The sequence below is a fragment of the Cynocephalus volans genome, chromosome 12 (genome assembly GCF_027409185.1).
Source record: "Cynocephalus volans isolate mCynVol1 chromosome 12, mCynVol1.pri, whole genome shotgun sequence".
NCBI lineage: Eukaryota > Metazoa > Chordata > Mammalia > Dermoptera > Cynocephalidae > Cynocephalus > Cynocephalus volans.
The window spans coordinates 106,109,966-106,129,640 of record NC_084471.1 but is presented as its reverse complement, the minus strand read 5'-3'; the positions used below and the strand labels follow the sequence as shown (position 1 = coordinate 106,129,640).

Genomic DNA, 19,675 nt, shown 5'->3' with positions numbered 1-19,675 from the left:
GCCCTGAAGCACGGAGGCCCGGCAGCGGCGTCGTCATGGCAACGGGCGCCGGCAGGAAGCGAGGGACGCGCGGAGGGAGGGCGGGGGAGGGACGGGGAGGGGTCCGGCTGCCCCGGAAGCACCTCCCCGCCGGCCCCCTCCTCCGGCCCGGCCCGCAGCCCCCGGCCCGAGGCCCCCACCCTCTCGGCCGGGCAGGAAGTGACAGGCCCGGAGCGAGCCCCGGAGGCCTGGCACAGGCGCGGCCGGGCCCGCACCCGGAGCGGCGGGAGGGGCGGGGAGCCGCGGCCGCGCCGGCGCCTCCCACCCCGCCCTCGGCGCCCCCGCCCCTCCAGGAAGGGGAGGAGGCGAGGGGAGCCCGCCGCGGAGGCCGAGCGACCCCCCGCCCAGCCCGGCGAGCGGGGACCCCGGCCCATGAGGCGGACGCCCCCCGGGAGGACGCGGGTGCAGAGCCGCGCGCGAAGGTAACCGGGCGGCCGCGGGCCGGGAGGGCGGCACCTCGGGGGGCTTGGCTGCGCGGGGATGTTTCTGCAGCCACCTCGCCTGTGGGACGCCCCAGGTACCTCCCCCGGCGGCTTCCCTGCCTGCCCCTAGCGCTTAGCTCTGCGGTCCTGCGGCTCTGCCCGTCCGAGTCTTCCTGCTGCTCATCGCGCTGTGCCCGGTGCCGTCTGTCCGTCACCCCGGTCGCTTCTGACTGCCCCTTTCTCACTCATTTTGGCTTCTCCGGCTTCGGTCCTCCCATCCGAGCATGCTGTCCGGTTACCTCCCCGCTCTTCACGGTCCGCTGGCTTCCCTAGCCTCCAGTTGCGTGACTTCTGCTGTCTCCCTGCCGTCACGGTGCACATTTCCCTGCTCACTTGGGTCACTTCGCTCCCGGCGCACCGCTGTATCTGTCCCCGTCCCCCGGTGTATTTCATTTCTCTTGGTAGCATCGTTTTCCTCAGGACTGCATGTAGAACAAGGACCCCTGGGCGCCTGCTACCCCTGTTCTCCAGATTCCTTCCATTTCTTTGGCACAGTCTTCCCTGAAACACCCCCCTCTCCCGCCCCCTGCTCCATGCCCCATCCTTTCTAGCAGACACAGTTTTCTGCAGGGAGATTGACTTCCTCCAACTCTTGATCCGGTAGGCCCAGTACCAGGTGCACATCGACGTCCTTTTCTAGCTCCCTTGCGTACCGCCTGTGCACCTCCCCAGTCCAACCCATACACACCCAGGTGCTACCGTTCAGGATGGCCATGGCTTAGCTACTCCGGAGGATCTCTATGGATCAGCTTTTCTTTCTCTTCCAGTTTAATTCCAAAAATGTCAATTTATTGTGCCTCCCTAACTGTTTGTCTTCATTTTCTTTATTTAATCTTGCAGTCACATCATCGATCGCAAATGAATAGATTTATGTACCTGGGATCCAGGAATCCTGGTTTTTATGATAATAGCCTGTGATTTTATTGAAAGACTTTAAGTTTGGTCTCTTTCTAGCTCTATCTCTGTTTCGCAGTCTGAAAAAAATATTGATAAGACTAACATTTTTGGGTATATGAGAGGTCATACAGTTTATGAGCATTTTCATGTATGAATGTATGAATTACTATTCCTTCATAGCTAGTAAAGAGATCTCATGTCTCTGAGTCCAGTGAACTTAAGTCCAGTAATTTATGCAACTATGCGTGCTGCCTCTAATCCTTACCCACTTTTTTTCTTCACATGCTGATAATGAGGATTCATGGGTCTGTATTTGTTTAGTGCTTTGATATTTTGGCAAAAGACTGGGGAGAAGGTAGACTAGGTTGAAGCTGATATGATTTCTCCTATGTACTTTTTGGGTAATATCCATGTTTGCAGTGACATTTGCTATGCCTGAATGAAACCGAAGAGATGGTTAGAGTTCTTGGGGGATAATGATGTGATCAGATGATGCTGGGAATAGAATAAGAAACCTCAACTTTATGTCCAAGACCAAAGAGTTTGATTTTACTTACCTTGCTTGCTTGCTTGTTTCCGGTGCAATTCCTAAGGTAAATCCATTCACCCTAATAAAACTGTCGACAGCCCTTAACAGAATTCTAGTTCAGTGTTTACATTCCTAAACCAAGTACTGCTTTGACCTGATATTTCTAGTGGCCCATTGCCTCAAACATAGAGAATATAGTATATAGGTTTAACAAAAGAGAAAAGAAAATAAGAATGAGCAAAAAGACTTTATTGTCAGTGTTGTTTTAGAGGAATATTTCTTCTTGACTCTCCTCTGTCTCTTTGCTTGGTTCTTGGCAAAGTTTTCATATGTGTCTTCTTGCAGATTTTAGTGTGGTCCCCAGAGGTTAAATTGTGACACGTTAGTAGACCAAAAAGTTGAATCTTTTTTTCTTGGAGATTTTTATTGTTTATTATGTTTCATACCTGAGAATCATTTGTTAAAATGATAATATTACGTTCAGTTTGAAGCCTTCTTTGCAAATGGGGAAACTGAGGTAATAGGATAGAAAGTGACATGCCTCAGGTGTTGTTTGTTATTAGTAGCCTGAGCTGGAACCACCCAGCTATTTGGGCTATCTGGGCTGTAGGCTAGCTCTTCTGCCTCCTGGTTTAATGACCTTCTATGACCCATTTAACATAAGATGCAGATAATGGGTACTCATACTGAATAACACTGCCTTAATCACAGATTTTTTAGTTTGAAGAAACATGTGTTAGTATAAAGATTTGATACTCATTAGAGCTACTTCTCTAACCTCAGAAAACCTTATTTCCACAATTGTAAAATGGGGATAATAATATTTACCTTATAGCACTGTGAGAGAGAATACAGGTGAAGTGCCTAGCCCAGTGAGAGGAGGCAACTAGTAGCTTCTCAGTGCATGGTGACCATTGTTGAGATGATAATGATGCAGATGGAGATAAAAGTAAGGTAACAGCAGATTTTAAATGGGAAGGTTTTAAACTGTTAAAAAGTACCATGGGACTGTAAAGTGGCCTTACTATTTATTGTAAGATACTGTCTTACATTTTATTTAATGACAGTCATGAGGGAATATGAAAAGGCTGTTTCTTTTGAGACACTGCTTAGCTTCAAAAGGGGGTGGTGTGGGGAAGATATGGTTGTAAGCATGTATTGGAGATTTGGGACTTCTAAGGTCAGAGAAAAATCATGGTTTATGGAAGAAGAGGAAGATTCTTAGATAATTTATAGACTTATTGTGGTCTTGGAAAATAAACAATGAAGTTAACAGTTTGGGATCAGGGTATCAATTTTAATCCTTTACTGCTTCCATCTAGGTCTTGAGTCAGAGCACCAGCCTTGGGGACCCTGGACCACTATCATGGAGACTGAGAGTGAGCAGAACTCCAATTCCACCAATGGGAGTTCCAGCTCAGGGGGCAGCTCTCGGCCCCAGATAGCTCAAATGTCACTGTATGAACGACAAGCAGTGCAGGTGAGGCTCACCTCTGAGGGGCTGTGATCTGTGAGTACAGGCTTGTAGTAGGTAACGATACTGGGAGATAATTGTCCTCAGTTCCTTTGCAGCAAATTGGGGAGAGTTGGATTAGGTGATAACTAAGGTCCCGTCCAGCTCTGAGAATCTTAGGAGTTTACAGAGGTTTGGGCAAGCAGAGAATGAAATTTAGTCTTTCAACTAGGGACTTTTTAATAGCAGTGTATTCCATCTAGCTAGATTCTAACTAACCATTTCTCGATAGATTGTTGGTTTTGAATCTTTGGCCTGTCTTGTAAATCATCTTGAGTAATGGAAGTAATGGACCTCTTCAGAGATTTATCTTTAGACGAATAGCAAATTCCATGTTTTTAAAATTCTGTGAGGGAATGAGGCCTTTTACTTAACAAAATATTTTGATTACTAGAATAACTGTGCCTAAGACCAGTTCTAATTACTAAAGAATAAGAATACAGTAAAATCCAGTTAACACTAAAACTGAACTACCAGTATAATTTTATAAATATCCGTTATGTTATACTGTAGATATTCAAAAATACCAATTAGTTGAAAATTTTACCCAGTAGAATCTTTCAGAAGTCACTATTCTTTTTTAAAAATAATTTCCCCTTAGGGCTCTATTGCCTTTACTATATACCTGAAATACAGTCTCATTTTCTTCTTTTCTTTACAACATCTAATCAATATCCCACTTATTTTCAACCTATCTAGTCCTTGCATTATCATGTATTTTCAGGTCCCACTTTGGGAAATAGAGTTCATGTGAACTACACTGCTTTACTTTTCTTTATATGTGATAGTAGACCAAGAGTTAATTGCTTCTCCAGTATTTAGAGGACTATATAGATTTACTGGTTCTAAGATGAAAATGGACAAGTCAGATGTTGATGATTTAGCCCAGTCTTCCATCTCCCTTGCTTTCTCTCCTTCCCATGGCTCCCTTTCACCAGATTACAGAGATTCATATAGAATAGGAGTTAGGAGTGGTGCATTCTAAATGTTTTGTCCTCTCTTTCTTCTCCCAGGCTCTGCAGGCACTGCAGCGGCAGCCCAATGCAGCTCAGTATTTCCACCAGTTCATGCTCCAGCAGCAGCTCAGTAATGCCCAGCTGCATAGCCTGGCTGCCGTCCAGCAGGTGAGAGGTCAGCAGCCAGCTGGCCCGAGAGGGAGGGGACAGGCACTACAGGTGGGTAGGGGACACTTTTGGGGCATATTGCATTCTGCACTAAGCCAGGCTGGGGACAGAGTCTCCTCTGCTTCCTGTTCTCCTGTAGGGGTTGCAATAAGAACTGTAGGAGAATCACCTTTTAGAGGTAGAATGGCCGTGTTCTAGACCTGTGCTGTCCAGTGTGGTAGTCTAGCCGCAGGTAGCTACTTAGTGCTTGAAATGTGGCTAGTCCAAATTTTTAGAGTTTGAAGACATGATGTGAAAAAAAGGATGTAAAATGTCTCGGTAATTTTTTTTATATTAATTACATGCTGAAACAATAATATTTTAGATATTTTGAGTTAAATAAATTATTAAGGCTAACTTCTGTTTCTTTTTAGTTTTCTTTAATGTGCATACTAGAAAATTGTATGTGTGGCTCACATTATATCTGTATTGGATAGCTCTGGACTAGACTTACCAGTGGATTATGATGTGACCTGACCAAAGATGCTTCTTCCATGTAAAAGAAAGTAGGAGCAGGAGGGTAGTTGCCTGTCTGTTCCAGGAGGGTTATGTGAGGGTTATTGGATTAACATATGTGGTAATGGGAGGTTTATTAGCATAGCGAATATACTTTTCCTCATTTAGAGCAGAATATCTGTGTTCGTACCTGAAATCCTTATATGTTTTGTGCCTGTGATTTATTACTGGAATATGGAGAGTCTTTTCCGTCATTGTCTCTGCTGTTTCTTGTTTCCATTCACCTTTAATAGGCCACAATTGCTGCCAGTCGGCAGGCCAGCTCTCCAAACACCAGCACTACACAGCAGCAGACTACCACCACCCAGGCCTCAGTGAGTATTGCCTCTCCCACGGAGACCCCTGGCTCTTCGTCTCTGGGTTAATCTACTTTGCGCAGCTGATCTGAGAGTGCTCACTGAACCATCAGTGGATATTTCTGTTCTTATGTAGAGAATGGTAGTGAAAGGGAAAGTAACCAACTTGGATCTACATAGGAGTCTTTAGTGAGGGTCTAAGAAACGAGGAAGAAATCCTTGAGAAGAAGAGGAGATAACAAAGGAAAGACTAATTTCTGGACCCTTCAATGAGAAGTAAAATCTGTTCCATTTCATTCTTTTGCCTTCTCAACTGTTAACGCCAGTGATTAGGGCCTGTTCACCCCCCCCCCCCCCCCCACATTGGTAATATCCCAAAGTAGCCAGGATGACAGTTTTGGATAGGAAGTTATGTATTTCCCCCTGACTCCGTGAAAGTGAGGTATTCCGTTCTGGACTGTGTCACTCTAAATTTGTCAGTCATGTACATTTCCTTTTACCTCTTCCAAATCCTTAGTCCTGGTTCCTTTCTTATCACACAGATCAATCTGGCCACCACGTCGGCTGCCCAGCTCATCAGCCGATCCCAGAGTGTGAGCTCTCCCAGTGCTACCACCTTGACGCAATCTGTGCTACTGGGCAACACCACCTCTCCACCCCTCAACCAGTCTCAGGCCCAGATGTATCTACGGGTAAGCCACACACACAGTCACCGTTGTCCCATGGGCATAATTGTTCTGTCCCTGGGAAGGACGTGAGTGGAAGCTATTTTATTTAACCATGGTTGCCCTGATATTTTGAGAGAAACTTATCTACTTCCTGTGCCTCACCCTAGAAGTTATGCTCAGTGTTCACAGGTAGCCTGCAGGTTACATTGAGATTTTAAGCTAGAAGATGTTGGCCATAACATTTGGCCAAAACAGTGTTGCATACAGTCTGACCTTTAAACCTATTGCTCAAGCACACAAATTCCAAGTGTCATCTCTCAGCCTGTCTACTTACTGTATATAGATACTTGTTCTAAAATTCTCATCTCAAGTTCTTTGATGTTCGACTATTTGTTATCAATCTGTAGTTGTCTACGCCTTCTAGGTTTTCTTCTGGATGATCCATTGCATATGGAGAGTAAGAGGCTCCTGGGTTGGTGTGGAAAGGGGCAGGCAGGGCTTAGCTGTTCAGTATCTTCTGTTTATTTTGTCTTGTGGTCCTTCCCTTCCATTTCTTCTGTCTCTTCTTTTCCTCTTGTCTTCTTGCTCTTCCTCTTTCTCCTCTCCTTGCCAGCCACAGCTGGGAAACCTGTTGCAGGTAAACCGGACCCTGGGCCGGAATGTGCCTCTCGCCTCCCAACTCATTCTGATGCCTAACGGGGCGGTGGCTGCAGTGCAGCAGGAGGTGCCATCTGCTCAGTCTCCTGGAGTTCATGCAGACACAGATCAGGTCAGTGGCGACCACTTTACCTGTGGATGGGCGCTGGGGAGGATGAAGGGACGACCGTGGACCAGGGCCGACCCTTCTGTCCCGTTACCATTTTTTAGAATTCTTATTTTTTGTGTATTTTGTTTTTCCTTCCCTTAATCACTAAGAATTTGAATCCATTACAACTTTTGAGTTTATTTGAGTTAGAAAGGGAAGTAGTTTTGCTTGAAAATAGCCCTGAGGATCTGGGAAGTCTTTTTTCTCAATACGGGGTAAATTTCCTGATCGTCCTTTTAGTCTTCTGTGGCTTAGTTTTATTCAGGGAGTCTTAATTCCCTGTCATAGTACTGTCTTTTGAGGATAAGGAATGATTGAAGGAATTCTGCTGTTAGATGTGCTACTGCTAGATGTGAAGCAGACCTGCTGAGTTTCTGGAGGAATGCTCATGAGTTACTGTAGTTTCCAACTTTTAGTCTCCTATTCTGGTTCACTGTTTTTTTCCCAGTAAAGGTCTTTCTCACCATAACTTCCCATGATTTATTCTCAAGATATATTTTTGAGCCTGAATTTTTAGCTTCTTATGGATGGGATGCAAACTAGGATCTTATTTAATTATCTCATCCTTCTAATTTATCAGTTAGAAAGTAGATATTCAACTTTTTTTTTTTTTTTTTTTTTGGTGGCTGGCTGGTATAGAGACCCAAATCTTTGACCTTGGTGTTACAGCTTCATGCTCTAACCAACCGAGCTATCTGGCCAGCCCAAGCTCTTTCTATTGGTGCGCTCAGATATGAACTAGAAATTTTGGAAAATTAAAATTTGAGTGGTCTTCAAAGAGCTTAGAGAACAAAAGTGCTACACTAAATGGTACTAACATTGAGTGACACTTGTTTAGAGAAGAGTTGGCTGCATTATTTTGCAACGGGTTTGTGGAATACTTGAACAGAGTCATGAAGGATGAGTAGGATTTGACTTGGAGTGAAGTAAACGAGAGAGAACAGCAAGTGTTAGGGCATAGTTTGTGTGTGTGTGCGTGTGCGTGTGCGTGCGCGTGCGTGTGTGCATGGAGGGGGAAGTACTCATCTCTTTCAGATGTAGTAGAGAGGGAAAGAAGGATGGATTTATATGGAGGGAGAGCTGTTTCAGTTGGGGGGTGGCTTGAATCCAAAGTAGTGTGAGTTTGAGGAATGAATGGATAGGGGGAATGAATACAGTGAATGAACAATTGTTAAAAGTTAGTTGTGACAGAAAAGGGGGGCAAAGCTGGGGGAGGGGAATTTGTGGTTCAGACATGGTGATGGGAGGGAGCCGATAGAGTAGGAGAAGCTGAAGAGACAGGAGACAGTGACTATTAGGAGCTTCTTGAGAAGACAGGAGGAGACAGGATCCAGAGCACAGAGAAGGATTGCCATTTGACAAGTAGAAGGGTAGAAAGGAGAGAAGGGGAAAGGGAAGGGTGTGTATGCAGGCAGGTGGTAGAACCGACTACGTAATGCTCGTAAAATGGTTTTTATTTTCTCTGCAGAGGTGAAGAGAGGAGAAAGAGAAGGTGGTTCTGAGTTATAAGAGAGTAGGAAAGTTTGAAATAGCCATTATGGAAAGGAAGCTGATTAGAAAAACTAATATCTGGTATAATTGCTGGATAATACGTGCCCCAGCACCCTGTCCTGATGATTCTTGTAAATATCTCTCAAAAGCTGTCCCCTCTTCTTTAATGCTGCTGCCTGAATTCAGGTTCTGATCATTTTCTTCTGGATTACTGTGCTAGTTTTTTAAATGGTCTTATTGAGTTCAATCTCATCTACTTATAATCCTCTTTCACCTTACAATCAGGATAATTTTTTTAAAGTAAGGAAATATATATTGTTACTGATTTTATTTTTGTTATTATTTTTTTTTTTTGGTGCTGGCTGGTATAGGGATTCAAACTCTTGACCTTGGTAATTTTATTTTTAATTGTACCTCTGGTATACGGAATTTGATAAATCATAATCCTTGGCTCATGACACTCTCATCACTGGTCCATTTATGGCCCACTTTTATTTATTTAGTGATATTTAATAATGTAATAAGCCATCCCCAGTTCTGTCGACTGTGTGCCCCACCCATGGTTGTGTTCATTCTGATTTCTGGGTTCATCCTTCCATTGGCTCCCTTTTCACACATTTTTATTGCTCCTTTGTGTGTGTGTGTGTGTGTGTGTGTGTATAATTTTTTTTTTTTTGGCATCTATGTGTATTTCTAAAAAGTACTTTTTATTATGGGAAATTTCAAACACATACAAAAACAGAGAAAGTATGTGAATCCCTATATACAGCCATCTGGCTTCGATAATTATCAATACATAGCCAGTCTATTCAGGCCCTTTCTTCTGTCTGTGGATTATTTGGAAGTAAATCCCAGACACCATATATATATCTTATTTATATTTATATTTATCAGGTGCTTGTGCTGGTATGTAATCTTTTTGAGAATGCTTGCTTAATAGCATATTTTCAAGATCTGTTTATTTTGTTGCAGTCATGGTAGTTTATTAATTTTAATTTTTGTATAATTGTATGCATATACTATCGTTTATTCATCTTCTCTTCTGTAGATGGAATAGGTTCCATTTAAGAAACCACTTTCCTGCCAGCCACCAAAAAAAAAAAAAAAAAGAAACCACTGCTTTCTTTGCTCATCTGTAAGAAGCAGCTCCTCATCTTTTAAAGTTTTCTCATGAGATTGTTGCAGTTCAGTCACATCCTCAGGCGCCACTTCTAATTGCAGTTCTCTTGCTTTTTCTACCCCATCTGCAGCTACTTTCTCCACTGAAGTCTAGAACCCCTCAAAGTCATCCTTGAGGGTTGGAATCAACTTTTTCCAAACTCCTGTTAATGTTGATATTTTGACTTCCTGCCATGAATCTTGAATGTTCTTAATAGCATCTAGAATGGTGAATACTTTTCTAGAAGGTTTTCAGTTTACTTTGCCCATATCCATCAGAGGAATCACTGTCTATGGCAGCTATAGCCTTATGAAATGTATTTCATATATAATAGGACTTGAAAATCGAGATTACTCCTTGATCTGTGGGCCCACAGAATGGATGTTGTGTTAGCAGGCATGAAAACAACACTAGCCTCCTTGTACATCGCTATCAGAGCTCTTGGTTGAGCAGGTGCATTGTCAAGGAGCAGTAATATTTTGAAAAGAATTTTTTTTTTCCAACCAGTAGGTCTCAACGGTGGGCTTAAAATATTCATAAAATATTCAGTAAACCATGCTGTAAACTGATGTGCTGTTATCTAGGCTTTGCTGTTCTATTTATAGAGCATAGGCAGAGTAGATTTAGCATCATTCTTAAGGGCCCTTGGATTTTCAGGACAGTAAATGAGCATTGTCTTTAACTTAAAGTCACCAGCTGCATTAGCCCCTAACAGTGCTGAGAGTCAGCCTGTCCTTGGAAGCTTTGAAGCCAGGCATTGACTTCTCACTAGCTCTGAAAGTCCTAGATGGGATTTTCTCCCAATATAAGTCTGTACTGTCTGCATTGAAAACATGTTGTGTGGCTACCTGCATCAGGGATCTTAGCTACACCTTCCGGATAACTTGCTGCAACTCCTACATCAGCACCTGCTGCTTCACCTGGCACTTGTATGTTATGGAGACAGCTTTTTTCCTTAAGCCTCATTAGCTAACCTCTGCCAGCTTCAATCTTTTCTTCTGCAGCTTTCTTACCTCTCTCAGCCTTTGTAGAATTGAAGATAGGGCCTTGCTCTGAATTAGGCTTTGGCTTAAGTGAATGTTGTCGCTGGCTTGATCTTCTATCTAGACCACTAAGACTTTCTCCATCTCAGCAATAAGGTGGTTTCACTTTCTTACCATTTGTGTGCTCAGTGGAGTAGCACTTTTAACTTTCTTCAGGAACTTCTCCTTTGCATTTACAACTTGGCTGACTGGTGCAAGAGGCCGAGTTTTCAGCCTATCTTAGCATTTGACATGCCTTCCATTTCTAGCTTTTGATTTAAAGAGAGAGACGTGTGACTCTTCCTTTCACTTGCACACTTGGAGGCCATTATTATGGTTATAATAGGGTTATTAATTGTCCTAATTTCAATACTGTTGTGTCTCAGGGAATAGGGAGGCCCAAGTAGAAGGAGAGAGATGGGAAATGGCCAGTCAGTGGAGCAGTCAGAACACACACATTTAAGTTTGCCATCTTATATGGGCATGGTTTCATGGCACCTCAAAACAGTTACAACAGTAACATCAAGTATCACTGATCACAGGTCACTATAACAGACATAATAATGAAAAAGTTTGAAATATTGTGAGAATTACCAAAATGTGACACAGACACAAAGTGAGCACATGCTGTTGGGAAAACGGCACCGATAGACTTGGTTGACACAGGGTTGCCAAAAACCTTCAATTTGTAAAAAAACACAATATCTGGAAAGTGCAGTAAAGCAAAGCACGGTAAAACTAGGTGTGCCTGTATATTGTCATAAAGGTGGTACAAGGTGAGGTGGGCTGTGGACTCTGACACTGGATACCTTTGTTGCTTTTGAATCAGTTACAGAAATCTCACTTTAATGGCTTCTGTCCTCCTTTTCTTAATCTATTTTTTCGTATCTTTCAGGTGCAGAACTTGGCAATGAGGAACCAACAGGCCCCAGCCCAAGGACCCCAAATGCAAGGCTCCACTCAGAAGGCCATTCCTCCTGGAGCCTCCCCTGTCTCTAGCCTCTCCCAGGCCTCTAGCCAGGCCCTAGCTATGGCACAGGCTTCCTCTGGGGCCTCAGGCCAGTCCCTCAACCTTAGTCAAGCTGGTGGAGGTAGTGGGAATAGCATCCCTGGGTCCATGGGTCCAGGTGGAGGTGGCCAGGCACCTGGAGGTTTGGGTCAATTGCCTTCCTCAGGAATGGGTGGTGGGAGCTGTCCCAGAAAGGGCACAGGTGTGGTGCAGCCCTTGCCTACAGCCCAGACAGTGACTGTGAGCCAGGGCAGCCAGACAGAGGCAGAAAGTGCAGCAGCCAAAAAGGCAGAAGCAGATGGGAGTGGACAGCAGAATGTGGGCATGAACTTGACACGGACAGCTACACCCGCCCCCAGTCAGACACTTATTAGCTCAGGTAAGTCGTCGTCATTGTCTCAGAACTTGTTTGAAATCTTTAGAGTACTTTTCTTTCTGCTTCTCTTGGCCCTGGAGTAGTGGAAGGAAAGAATCACATCAGCCTTGGACATATTACATTAGTTCAGGGACAGGAGGACAGGTAACAGATACAGATCCTGTCTGTTTCCACCAGGTAGTAGTCAGCTTACAAGTTGCTTTGTCTACTTTCTGAGGCCATGAGTTCTTGAGTTTACTCTCCCTATCCATCCGTTCACCCAGTTCTTACTGAATTGCCTCCCGTATCCTAGGAGGTGCTGGGAATATATTTTTGAAAAGCAGATTCGCTGTTCTTATGTAACTTACAATTTAGTATAAGGGATGAACTCTTTCGTCACTCTGTGTTTAATGTGGTTAGTTGGTCCAGTGGAGAGCACATACAGTATAAATGCCTTAGAGCACTTAAGACTAGCAAGTAGAGCCGTGGTTTAATATAGCCAATCTGTGATTATCTGTATCAGTGATGAGAATAAAAAAGAATAAATCATAATAACCTTAAAATAGCTTATACTTGCTTTCAGACTGTGGGTCAGATATAGTTAGCTGTGTGTACTTTACTTGGTAATGTTGATTTTTACCTTTGTTTATAGCACCCACCAGTCATTGATATACAGTATTTGGATAATTTACTCACAAAATAGTAAGAGTTAATTATCACTGTATTGTCAGTCTTTGATATTTACATACTGTAGCACTTCTGTTTCCAAAGTGCTCTCATACTGCATACTTTGTGTGTTCTCTGGACAATCTAGTAAAATATGGAGGGATAGACATTGTCAACCCCAGTTTACAGTGGAGGAAATGGAGCACAGTCAGAGCGCACAGCTGCAGACTCTTAAGACTTCTTAGAGGGTGACCTAAACTGATGATAGAAAATGTTGGTATCTTTAACTCTGGGTATTTATTGTCTCAGTGAATATTATGTGCTTCTCATGTGTCAGGCACTGGGCTGGGTTCTAGGGATGTGAATATGAATAAAACATGAAATCAGCCTTTGAGAAACTCAGTCTTATATGGAGGAGGGTTCAACCATTCTCCTTTGCTGAGTACAGAGTAAAAGGATATGATACTTAAGTATAGCAAAGAAAATAAAGAAATCACTGAGGATTGTTCAGTGATTAAGCAAGGGAGTTTGTTCTTTGAAATCTTTAAGACTAGAGGTAGTTAGTAATGTCTGACTCTGGAAACAGTCTGTATGAGGTGATATCCAAGTTCCATAAGGCTAGATTTCCATTCATTGTATGATTCCAGTACTAGGAACACCTTGGAAAGATTGTTTGACTTTTAATTTAGAATGATTATTATTTTCCGCTTTTTTTTCTCTTTGTTCCATTCTGGGCTTGTTCTGTAGCCACCTACACACAGATCCAGCCCCATTCACTGATTCAGCAACAGCAGCAGATCCATCTCCAGCAGAAGCAGGTGGTGATCCAGCAGCAGATTGCCATCCACCACCAGCAACAGTTCCAGCACCGTCAGTCCCAGCTGCTTCACACAGCCACACACCTCCAGCTGGCCCAGCAGCAGCAGCAGCAGCAGCAGCAGCAGCAGCAGCAGCAACAGCAGCAACAGCAGCAAGCCACAACCCTCACTGCCCCTCAGCCACCGCAGGTCCCACCTACTCAGCAGGTCCCACCTTCCCAGTCCCAGCAGCAAGCCCAAACCCTGGTTGTTCAACCCATGCTTCAGTCTTCACCTCTGTCCCTTCCACCTGACCCAACCCCCAAGCCACCCATCCCCATCCAATCCAAACCACCTGTAACGCCTATCAAGCCTCCTCAGTTAGGGGCTGCTAAGATGTCTGCTACCCAGCAACCACCACCCCATATCCCTGTGCAAGTTGTGGGCACCCGGCAGCCAGGTACAGCCCAGGCACAGGCTTTGGGGTTGGCACAGCTGGCAGCTGCTGTACCTACTTCCCGGGGGATGCCAGGTACAGTGCAGCCTGGTCAGACCCATTTGGCCTCCTCACCACCTTCATCCCAGGCTCCTGGTGCACTACAGGAGTGCCCTCCTACACTGGCCCCTGGGATGACCCTTGCTCCTGTGCAGGGGACAGCACATGTGGTCAAGGGTGGGGCTACCACCTCCTCACCTGTTGTAGCCCAGGTCCCTGCTGCCTTCTACATGCAGTCTGTGCACCTGCCGGTGAGTGATATCTGATGGTTTTTAAGCCACTATCACCCACGAGAGTGGACCTAGGGTTGAGAAGAAATAAAGCTTAATTTAATAAGGGAATAAAGAGTTCAGAAGGGTACAACTGATATTTATCTGCTGCTTTTTTATAAGAGAGACATTAATGTATGTAATATCTGAACTCATACTCCTAAATTTATTATTGAAATTATTCTGGATTTTTGGATATGTACTAAGTTAGATCAAGATAGCCTTAACCAAATCAGTCTTTGGAAAAAATAGTTCTTGTTTGGTCCGTAACAAATATAGGGTTTTAAGGTTTAAGTAAGGACTAAATAATGATGCATTTTCTTTTGTCCTGTTATGAAAATTATACTTCTTGGGAATAACCAGGAATTTTAATGTGGGAAGTATACAAATTGGGGAATTTGGAACTAAGAAAATTTGCTCTGAGTATGTGGGAGTAATTGTGGTTCTTTATCCTTCACTCCTAAACCTTGGTTTCTTTCCCGTTCTTCACTATGTAGGGTAAACCCCAGACATTGGCTGTCAAACGCAAGGCTGAGTCTGAGGAGGAGAGAGATGATGTCTCCACATTGGGGTCAATGCTTCCTGCCAAGGCCTCTCCAGTAGCAGAGAGCCCAAAGGTCATGGAGGAGAAGAGCAGTCTTGGAGGTGAGTAACTGGCTTCGAAAATGCTGTTGGAGTACACAGAGAATAGAGGAAAGCTCTGAGTGAGCTAAAAGATAAATCTGGTTCAGTCGAAAATGGGCCTGAACTTGGACAAATGAGTAGACTCAAAAACGGAATCCAGCGTGAATGATCAAGGGTGAACATGTATTGTGGAAGATCAGGCTGGTTAAGCTGATAGATGGATCAATTATGTCATCATATCTCTTCCTTAATCTGTGTTTGTTTTCCAGAGAAAGCTGAACCAGTGGTCAGTGTGAATGCTAATACCCCAAGCAGTGAATTAGTAGCCTTGACCCCTGCCCCATCAGCACCACCTCCTACGTTAGCCATGGTGTCCAGACAAATGGGTGATTCAAAACCCCCACAAGCCATTGTGAAGCCCCAGATTCTCACCCACATCATTGAAGGCTTTGTTATCCAGGAAGGAGCAGAACCTTTCCCGGTAAGGGCAGGGCCATAAGGTGGGACTTTCAAGTGGGGACTTGGTCTGATTGTTGTCTTTTCAAACTCCACTAAAAACAAAAGACACAGAACTAATTATTAGAGAATGGTTCGGTTGTCCTGTTTATTTAGTTGTAAAAAAGGGAACGAAGAGAAAAGGAAAGTGTGTGGACCAGAAGATGAAAATGTTGGGAAGAGGAGACAAAAAGGAAGAAAGTAACCTTTAAAGCTAAAATGTCCACTTTGGTTAACTATGTTGTTTAGAAGTGAAGGGACTTTCCTAGGTACCATCAGCTGCAAAATCAGGATTAGAACTCAGGTGTCTTGACTCCTCATGCATTCCCTAAAGCTTAGGAAGGAAAAGTACAAACTCGGGAGCCAGGGCAGGAACCTGTTCTCCAGTGGCTTATCTGGAAAAAGCCAGTTTGAGACTCTCAATTGCCATATTGAAAGTGATTCTCTCTGAACTGGACTTGGCCATTAACTTAGAGATCTAGGCAAAGACATCATGGTGGGAAATGCTGGGAAAGCAAAAAAGAGGCTAAATTCACTGTAAACTTTTTCTGGGACAGGTGGGTTGTTCTCAGTTGCTGAAGGAGTCTGAGAAGCCACTACAGACTGGCCTCCCAACAGTGCTGAATGAGAATCAGTCAGGTGGCCCTTTGGGAGGGGACAGCCCATCTGCTGGTGAGTATTTATTTAGAGGTCCTTCCGGGGGGAGGAGCCTCCTGGAGATATGTTTGAGGACTCAGTGTAAAATAGCAATTACCAATTTATTTAAAGTAGGAATTATATGAAGTCCATCTACCCACAGAAACCATATTATGTATCAGCGTATGTAGAATCAGGAGTTATAGGATTAGGGGAATTTTATCAAGCTAAAATAACCTGTTGAATTATTCTTAAAAGATATAAAAAAATTATTCAAAAGATATAAGACATTTATATTCTTACTTTTCAGTTCTCATTCTAGATTTTATGGTCTATATTAGGGACTCTTATTCAAAAGATATAAAATAAGACATTTATATTCTTTCTTTTCAGTTCTCCTTATTCTAGATTTTATAGTCTATATTAGGGACTCTTATTTACATTTTCCCTCTTGCTTTTGAAAATCTTTGTGGGAGAGGAATGTTATATATTTCTAAGCATTAGTAATTAGTTCCTCTTTCCTATTCAGAAATGGAATCATATCTGAAATCTGAGAGTATGAATTAGGATAAAATTAGTAAGACATCTAAAATGGAAATAGTCTGGTTTAAGGTTAGGAAGACTTTAAGACTTCATCATGTTCTGGAGGGACAAGTCTTTGTGGATTTAGATTTTGAACTTTGTGTTTTAGGGATTCTCAGATTATATAAATCTTTGTGGGCAAACCCTGAGAATAATTAGAATTCGGTTCCAGGCCTAATGATGGCCTTAGGGATGACAGAAGCCCATGGTGGCTCTCTGCAATGCCTTGTTTTTCAGAGTTGGATAAGAAGGCAAATCTCCTGAAGTGCGAGTACTGTGGGAAGTACGCCCCCGCAGAGCAGTTCCGTGGCTCTAAGAGGTTCTGCTCCATGACTTGTGCTAAGAGGTACGGTGGGCACCTGCTTCCTCATCCCTCAGCACTGATTTCTCTGTCTGTCACACTCCTTCTCCAGGATCATCTCACAGCTGTCATTTTATGTCTCCCTCTTTGCTTTCATTCTCTTCTCCAAATCAGCTCTTAACATACCAAATCACATTTAGGGCAGCATAGCAAGGTGGTCTATAGCACCTTTCAGGTCCTGTGTATTTCCTGTCCTGTAGGTACAACGTGAGCTGTAGCCACCAGTTCCGGCTGAAGAGGAAAAAAATGAAAGAGTTTCAAGAGGCCAACTATGCTCGAGTTCGCAGGCGTGGGCCCCGTCGCAGCTCCTCTGACATTGCCCGTGCCAAGATCCAGGGCAAGCGCCACCGGGTGAGCTTTTGTTGTAGAGCTGGCAGCCTTTAAAATGGTCCTTTTTCTTCCTCTACAGGGCAATTCCTTTGCCCAGGTAAAAGGGTGTGTGACCAGAACTCTGCTTTCACATTGATTCCAAGAGAACCTGACCTCCTTTGTCTCACCTGAGTACTGGTTCATGTGTCCATCAATCCTTGCGCTGTACTTGAGTAGAGAAAAATCTAGGCCAATTGTTAGTACAAAGTGAGAATCAAGGAGGTGTCACAGTTTATGCTTGAGAGGTACCCGATATTAGACTTTGGGCATTTGCAAATGAAATGCAGATTATTTCACATGTGGTGAGATCATGCCTAGGGTGGTCGGGGAGGGGAGAGGGAACTCTTGACACTGTTGTTCTTGACCTGTTTTGCTGTTTTCTCTGTAGGGTCAAGAGGACTCTAGCCGGGGTTCAGATAATTCCAGTTATGATGAAGCACTCTCCCCAACATCTCCTGGGCCTTTATCAGTAAGAGCTGGGCATGGAGAACGTGACCTGGGGAACCCCAATACAGCTCCACCTACACCAGAATTACATGGCATCAACCCTGTGTTCCTGTCCAGTAATCCTAACCGATGGAGCGTAGAGGAGGTGTATGAGTTTATTGCTTCTCTCCAAGGTACTGAGGGCCTCTCCAGCAGAACTCAGGTCTGCATATCCCTGGGTTATCCCATGTGGGCCTTTGTAAAAGGGAAAATAATTAACTTTTAAGCAGTAGGGGCTTGAGTATGGTAGTATAGAGGTCCTGCTATTGATATTTGCTTGCCTACAGCCTGATTTCCTAATTTCTGGGTTGACATCGTCTTCTACCTTGTCAGCAGTTTTGCAATGTTTGATTTCCATATCTGATTCAGCTGTATTTCTCACCAGTACTTTTTGTATAAAATTTATTTTTTATGTATGATTGACTGTGTTACCCCATGGATAAGACTTTTCATTGAGAAGGGAATTGGAAACTAAGGCACTATTGTTACTCTGCTCCCATCAAGGCAGGACTTTTCTTGACTCCAGAGAAGAAAATCACCCTATCCTTCCTACTTGTCTGAATTCTGAGCCCTTAACAAAATGTCATAAAGGCTCTTAACTTTGATCTTTTTGCCAGTGTAAAAGAAAACAGGTATTATGTTTTTGCGGTACCCCCCTTCCCCCCAAGTTATTTGAATGAAGTTGTTGAATGTGGTTGAAAAACTTACTCCTTTCTTGATCTTGGCTCCTTTTTTTAAAAATAGCCAGTTGCTCTAATTTCATTTTGCTTTCAAAGCATGTCATATCAGAACTCTGGGATTAACCATCGCTAGGCTGCAGTTTCTTCATCTTTAGTTTCCCCCTCCTATCTTCTGGTGCTTTCATGCAGTTTTTCATATGTGTTCTCACCATTTCCTTTTAGGCTGCCAAGAGATTGCAGAGGAGTTCCGCTCCCAGGAGATTGATGGACAGGCCCTTTTATTACTTAAGGAAGAACATCTTATGAGTGCCATGAATATCAAGTTGGGCCCTGCCCTCAAGATCTGCGCCAAGATAAATGTCCTCAAGGAGACCTAAGGTGGCCCTCTTGCACAAATCAGCCTAAGGCAGACACTCCCCACTGCCCAGGTTATACCCTGGTACCAGCAGAGACTGCAGGGAAGAGCTGTTCCAATTACGTAACTTTCTGTAGGGGGAATTACTGAGACAGGGAAGACAAGTGCAAGAATTGGTTGCTGGTGCTACATGGTGGCAGCTTTGACATTTTCTCTGGGTTCTACTTTATTTTTTTAAGTCTTTACAATTCTCACCATTCCCACCTACCCTAATACAATCTTTATAAAAGTGGCAGTCTAGAGAACTAGGACTGCTCAGCCTTATCCTGGACTGGACCGTCTAGCCAGGGTCTCAGTTCTCCAAGAGGAGGAATACATAGTATGGTAAGGCAATGAAATGGGTGGGATGTAGGTTTGCCTTCCCAGTGGGAGAGGTAGGGTTTTAGCAAAATCTGATACTCTCCCTCTTCCCTCTGGATTGTCCCACTGTAGCTGTGGCTCAGAGTTTTCTTTGTTGTCACTTACTCCCTTAGTATTGAATATTTTCTCCTGCACCCATGGCAGGGTCACCAGCCACTGTAGAGACTTGGTCTGCATCTTTCTGACTTGCTGCAGGGACTAAAAGTGTTTGACTGGCACACTTGTGGCTGTTGTCATTCTTTCTGCATCCCGCTGCTTCCTTCCAGTTTATCTGTTATCTTCTACCCTACCTTTCTTTCCAATTCCAACTCTGCTCTGTCCTATAGCTTTATAAAACAGGAGTGTGTGGGGCTGAGGTCAGGAGTATTAAGTACCTGCCTTAGCACTATTCCTTATACAACAAAAATATTAAATATTTTTTCTTCCTCAGTAAAAGGATGAAAATTGGTCTCAGTTGTCTGTTCCTCCATTCCAGCATCGCTACCCCACTTCTTT

At 43.7% G+C, this 19,675-nt stretch overlaps 1 protein-coding gene across 6 annotated transcripts; it reads left to right on the top strand.

The window, feature by feature from the left end:
- Window positions 1–326: 326 nt before the first annotated feature.
- PHC1 (polyhomeotic homolog 1) lies at window positions 327–19,627 on the top strand. Of its 6 annotated transcripts, none has more exons than XM_063075293.1 (15): window positions 327–461; window positions 3,270–3,427; window positions 4,474–4,635; window positions 5,373–5,453; window positions 5,978–6,127; window positions 6,741–6,872; window positions 11,476–11,968; window positions 13,358–14,154; window positions 14,670–14,817; window positions 15,066–15,277; window positions 15,849–15,963; window positions 16,747–16,855; window positions 17,071–17,221; window positions 17,628–17,859; window positions 18,628–19,627. In XM_063075293.1, exons 2-15 carry the CDS (start codon window positions 3,314–3,316, stop codon window positions 18,780–18,782), a joined length of 3,051 nt encoding a protein of 1,016 aa, XP_062931363.1. In that variant the 5' UTR covers window positions 327–461; window positions 3,270–3,313; the 3' UTR covers window positions 18,783–19,627. The 6 variants fall into 6 exon arrangements, with proteins under 6 accessions (XP_062931363.1, XP_062931362.1, XP_062931367.1 ...); XM_063075292.1 differs by having other exon boundaries at window positions 6,717–6,872; XM_063075296.1 differs by having other exon boundaries at window positions 328–461; window positions 4,474–4,584.
- Window positions 19,628–19,675: the final 48 nt, after the last annotated feature.

What these genes read in the sequence shown, in the direction of transcription:
- PHC1 (XM_063075292.1), top strand. Translation starts at nt 3,314, where the DNA reads ATGGAGACTGAGAGTGAGCAGAACTCCAATTCCACCAATGGGAGTTCC. An exon ending in TTCATGCAGACACAGATCAG is followed by an intron (nt 6,873 to 11,475) that starts GTCAGTGGCGAC and finishes CGTATCTTTCAG; the next exon opens with GTGCAGAACTTGGCAATGAG. An exon ending in GGAGAAGAGCAGTCTTGGAG is followed by an intron (nt 14,818 to 15,065) that starts GTGAGTAACTGG and finishes TTTGTTTTCCAG; the next exon opens with AGAAAGCTGAACCAGTGGTC.